This window comes from Phallusia mammillata, chromosome 8, assembly GCF_965637545.1.
Source record: "Phallusia mammillata chromosome 8, kaPhaMamm4.hap1.1, whole genome shotgun sequence".
Lineage (NCBI taxonomy): Eukaryota > Metazoa > Chordata > Ascidiacea > Phlebobranchia > Ascidiidae > Phallusia > Phallusia mammillata.
Window position 1 is genome coordinate 12,051,999 of NC_137259.1, and position 6,000 is coordinate 12,057,998.

General features: G+C 40.4%; 1 protein-coding gene across 1 annotated transcript in view; it reads left to right on the forward strand.

The window, feature by feature from the left end:
* The window catches only part of LOC145204234 (WD repeat-containing protein 48-like), a 26,852-nt gene extending 20,852 nt beyond the window's left edge, over positions 1-6,000 (forward strand). Inside the window, exons 13-17 of the mRNA XM_080076718.1 lie at positions 92-179; positions 785-864; positions 1,797-1,931; positions 3,927-4,023; positions 4,654-6,000. Of these exons, the coding sequence (XP_079932844.1) occupies positions 92-179; positions 785-864; positions 1,797-1,931; positions 3,927-4,023; positions 4,654-4,746 (493 nt within the window). The 3' untranslated portion in view covers positions 4,747-6,000. The remainder of the gene's footprint in view (positions 1-91; positions 180-784; positions 865-1,796; positions 1,932-3,926; positions 4,024-4,653) is intronic.

A 6,000-nucleotide genomic window follows, 5' to 3' on the forward strand; every position in this document is an offset into this window, starting at 1 on the left:
AAAAAATGCATCTCCAAACAAAAAACCATACATAACCAACATTCTAAATAGAGATACATTTGTCTCCTAACATCTATTGTTTACTACGCAGGTTATTATGCGAGGATGCTGCAGGCAAAACAGAAGGAGTTTCCTTGCGTGAGACGGTCCCACAGTGGGTTGTGCAAACTGTTGTGGAGGTAAGAAATAGTGGCACTATCTACCAAGCACATGACACCTCCTGATCATGTCCCATCGTCGGCACGTTTTAAGTAACCGCCGTCGCACGGACAGTTTCCATAACACAGATACTGTCGTATATGGGGTTACGTTCGTTGCTGTGAAGTCGCGTGTTTGTTGTGTTGGGAGCTGGGTTGTGTTTTAACCCTGTCCTGAACATTTTTGGCACTGTTTGTTGCTGATGGTCACGCGAATTTTGTCAGCTAGCGGACTTTGCGCTAAGTGCAGCGGGATCTGTTTTGATAGAAATTTGTACCTCAACGTCGCTTAGCTCGAAATTCCGGTTATTTCAAGGGACTTAAACCGGTCCTAGTAAACCGTTCCTCTTCAAAAACTTTTTTTGGCATTTTGCAAGTTTTTTTTCTGTTCAGGAAACGTTTGAATCATAGAGGTGTTTTCAAGAAACAGGCTAATGCTAATTAAACACTTGTTCCAACGTTTTAAAACAAATGAAATATATATTACATCCACCACGTTATCGCATGTAATGCATAGATTTTCTTGATCTTGATTCATAGCACTAATCGAAAGAATGCATATTAATTTTAAAAAACATACTTTTCAGAATCGAATTCCTGCGCCTTTCGTGAAACTTTCCTTCTTCCTACAACCGCATCCATCATCGGGCATCAAAGCTACGAAAAAGTAAGAATTAAATGGCGTACAGGATAAAGTAAATCTCACCTATACTTGTGAATCACTCGTCATAACTTGACTTACAGCGATTTGCGGTGTAGAGCCCGTTTGCAAATCGCAGAGATGTCAAGTGTTTATAAGACGGCTGCGCATGTTTAGTTGGCTTATGGTGCAACAACGCTTACATTCTCATGCAACTAGCGGCCTTGTGCCTTTGGCCCACCTTAGACTAGTCAATAATTTAAAGCGGGCAGATATGTTGAAATGTCAATCAAAACACTCCCCCTTAATTCGAAACCTGCAATTTGTCGAATCCATTGCCACGTCACGTTGATCTTCTTTACTTCCACCGCGGGTTGTTTAGCCTCACAACTTGGCGGGCGTTGTGTTAGTGTCTTGCTCGAATCAAACTCGATTATCTGAGCTCACATCAGCAGGTGTTTGCCGCCACAGGGCGTTCCACCTCTCAACAAGCAAACTCTACTGGCCCCGCGAAAGCCACTCAAATTGGAAGTTTAGCATTTTTGATTTTAACTTAACTTTCGAGAAAAATCTTGTATTTTTCATGCTTTCAGCAAACCTATATGCAAACTGCTTTAAATAAAATCAAAAATGGGATATAAATTGCCCGGTTGTGAGTTTAAAATTTGTCGGGATTTTAGTGGATTTTTCATTAATTTCGATTTCAGGGACAACGTCTGAAATTGCACGGTAGTACGTAGTATAGTGTTGCAAAGTTTTGGCATTTCTGGTAAATACGATATGTTCAAGGCCGACGCGAAGTTTATGATTTATTGAATGCTGCACGCTTTTGTTTCAAATAGTTACCGTTAAAAGATTTAACCAAACTCTGTGTCTGGAATTAAAACGGGCAGATTTTTTTTCTTGCGCGGAATATAAATAACATTTTTAAGAAATCGTTTGTTCTGTATTTTTCGCAGCACGAACAACAAACTGCTTGCAAACGACATGTTGACGATCGGTAAGGTGATGGAACATGTTCATGAGAAGATTATTTGTGCCGGAGACGACGCCTCACAATCATCGGGTAACGGTGGAAGCGGACAGGGAGACAAGTAAGTTGTTTCAGTTTGATGGTTTGCAAAGCTTATACGTATGTTGTTACAATAAAACACCTATCCAAAAACCATGCAGGGGTCAAATTTGAATTTTGTTGGTATTAGGCTGCCACTGTTACTTGATACAATAAAACATTGGACAATTGCCTTTCCTTTTTGTATAACTTCAAAAAAATGCCAAAATTAAAGGAATGTTTTTTGGACACTTACGAACTCTCAAGGCCAAAGATGGTCTTTCGGCATAGACCCACAGTGCCAAGCCGCACAAACTACGATATGCTCGTGCAAAACGCAAGGTCTAAATTCGACTATTTACGTGCGATGTTCTTTGCGTGGGTTGCTTCACAGACATCACGCTGCAGAAAAGCCTGCGGTGGTGGTTTGCACACGGCCGTGTAACTGACAAACCACTGACTATCAGCCACATTTGAATCCGATTTAACTTTTACGGAAGCCGGATTTTGACATCCAAAAGCTGTAATTAATTATTGACGGATCAAAAACACGGGATCGGTTGAGCATGCTGGCAACGGGATTTTAGTCTCATGTGTGTAAATGTGTGCTATGTATTTTATTTCGTTGGTATAATTATGCAACGTTTGTAATGAATATGCTAAAATAAAGTTTCTGCCACATAACTGGTATTTTGTAATACCAACACCTGGATTTGTTTTCTGCAGTAGTGTTTTAACATGTTTTGAGTTGCGGGCTTGCGGCTTCTTTTTTGTACTGGAAAAAAAATCGTGGCACCCCATGAACCAAAAATGTGAAATCATGTGATCACACTTTTTGCTCAAAAAGTCAGAAATTAGGCAATAATTGTGTTGAAACTGTTGCCACGCAAGCAAGAATACGGGAATCACGACAATTGTTCCGTCCTGCAGTCATACTGTACCGTAACTAGACTTGCATCCCTTGAGCTTTGAAACAGAAATGTAATTTTTAAAATATCTCGAAATATATCTCGTAGAGAAATTCCTAATGATTTTATGGCACCCCAAGGTCTGGACCCCCAGGTTGATAATCATTGCTTTAGAGCTCAAACCATTGGGTTTTAAATACCTGACGATTGCAGTGTCTCGCAGAGCGTTGCAAAAGTTCGTATATATTGCGGTTGGAGTAACTTGGGTCGTGACATTTCGGTTTGACCACTTCTCTGTGCTCGATGCGATTAAAAAAAAACTGTCAGTTTGATTTGCCCTATCTGCTATGGAACGTGCTCTGTAATTGTGTAATAATGGATCCTAACGTCAATTTTGCGGCAACGCACTGGGTGGTTTCCAGTTCGTTGGTCGATGATTAAATGTGTAGAAGACATTTAACTGACATTCAAAATGAAAGCTACCGCGTATAGACGAAAAGAACCGGGTCGATATTAAACAACGACCTGTCTACAGATACCGTTGACTTTTGTCAAATTTCTTGTGTTAAAGATTCTGCTAATATTTACCAAAGCATTTGTATTCGTGAATAAACTATAAAGACGATTTTTAGATAATATTAAAGCACTGGTCGATATTTCCCTCAGAAGGGCGACTTTGTTGAAAACAACCCCTATTAAATATCGTTCCATAAAAGGCTGTTTCCGATCCTTCTTGACATTATGGATAGCTAGTAAAGAGCATTTAGACATCGGGTCTGTTGTCTTGATGCAGCCCACAAATGTTTGTGACAAAGTACAAAAAGTATGTTTATAAACTTTGCATATACTGTTCTTCATAGGCTTAACATATCTTTATCTTTAGTCCCTAATAATGCTTGCGGTGTTTTATTGAAGCATTGTGTGTGGATTCCGTAACAAATGGTTTACCCTACAAGTAGAAATTAGTTTCGTCGCTTGTTTCACTCATTTGCAGCGCAAATATTTACCACAGACGCTTGATGAAGTAATTCCGGGAATTTTTGTATCTCATGTACTTAAACGGCCATCGGTCGCCACCGTTGTTTTTATCCACAACATGGAGTTTATTTACCACACGCTTTTGTTCTCAGGTCAGATGGCGAACCTTCCGTTTCTGACTCATCGGATCCGCACAAAGACACAACGACAAGCGTCGAAAATAAAGTGGAACTTTTTTGTGGCGAACAGGTAAAAAAGCCGGTCAGTGTTCCGGGAATAGCAAAGTTCGCTAAGCTATGCCAATACCCGGAAGGTGAAATATATCGCATCCTTGCGCAGCCGCCAAAAATCGTTACGTCACCGTTACGCAACGCGACGGTTCAGTGATCCGTAACAACTGTGTGTGGGGATTTCTAGCTGGCGTATATCACCGGCATCAGACATATGTAATATTTGCTTTTGTGACTACAAAGTTAAATCACATTTAGTCATTTGCTTGTGTAGGCCTTGTAACTGATTTACAGAAACAATGTGCCAGCTGTTTCATGTGCAAGTTCCAATTTTTTTTACATATGTACGCTCCTTTTGCTATAAACGGTGAAAAATTTGCACATAGTGAGTATTGTGTATTCAGCAGTAGCGATATTAATGGCAACAGTGTAAATCCAATTTAAATTGTTATTTTTATAAAGTACAAAGCCGGTGGCAACAGAAGATTTTACCAATGTTTACCTAACAGTAAGACTTGTATGGTTTTGCATGAACGCACCTTACCACCACCTGCCTACACATTTTGACCCACATGTATAAATCTAAATGTTTTCCCGGTCAAATGCCTTGGAGTTTACGTGCCTTCGTAACCACATGTATATTTAACAGTCTCTCGAACCTGAGTGGAATTTACGTACGGTGAAGCATCTCATATGGCGGAGTGGGAACGATATGATTCTACAGTACCGACTGAAGACCTAACAATGCAACTTTGTAATTCTTGTCTCCGCAACATGAGTTCCACGTACCATATCAGCAGGGCCACGGGTTGCTTCGAGATGGCTTTCTGCTGAAGGAAAATTATATCATCTTTCTCCGCCGGAGACAATGCTATTTTGTTGTAATGCCAGAAAGCCCCCAATACACTCATCGCTATTCGCTGGACAGTTCAAACACGCCCAACGTATTTGTTAGCGTCGTTGTGTACACCTTCGGTTTTCCCCCACAACAGCATAGCTGTCAATACACATGGGCGTATATGGTTTGTGTAAATTGACCGTACCTTCCCATTACAAGACCAAGCATACAATGGAAGTAACCACAATCCCCTCCCACGCTAAAACGATCTCGCTTTGTTGCTCATATTCCCCTTTGTTCTGGCCAAAAATTCTCCGGAGCTGAATGGACGGCCACAATATGTCCAAAACCTTTGCTTTTTAATGCCCTTTGCTCACTAGGTAAATTAACAAACATACTGCCCAAACAAAGAGCAAGACTGGGGCGTCTATATAAGATATTTAGAACTGTTCTATAGCGAATAGGCCGCTTGGTTCTTACTATTTTATTAACACACAAAATTTAACAGTGAAAACGCAGCAGATGATACACAGAAAAGTTTTCATGTCTCGTTTGTGTGCAATTTAGAAGTTTCAGTATACCATGAATGTCATAGGCTTATCATAAATCATATGAAAGTACTTTAAATCCCGATGTCAATTAGTTTAATGTGGACATTCCGTTGCCGGGCCTATTGTTTATTCGCTTTTTGTCTCTACTTGTGGACAAAGCGATTCGTTCATTCTGATACTTGATATCAAATAACCCGCATACCTTACTTAGTGATACGTTGTGCTTAAAGGATGATGTGTATTGTTGTACATGCCCCCACTGACCAAAAACCAACTAAGAGCGACCGTTCAGAGAAATTAGTTTCGCCAGACGTTGGTCCATACTTCGCAATTTTCAGTGACCACGATTGCGCCACACTACCCCAATCGCCAAAACTAGACCTTCCGTAATAATGACGAGATCGTTTTTGGGGGAAGTTTTCGATGTTACTTACAAATTGAGTGTTTTTTTCTAGTCGAAAAAAAGCCCTAATGAATAGCTGCCCAATTTGCTATTTTTGTGCGTTGCTGCAAAATTCGCTAACAATCGTATCTGACACTATCCCTCCTGTGTTTCGCGCCGTGCGCTATTTTTAGACAATAAAATGTTAAAAGCGCCGGTCCCTTA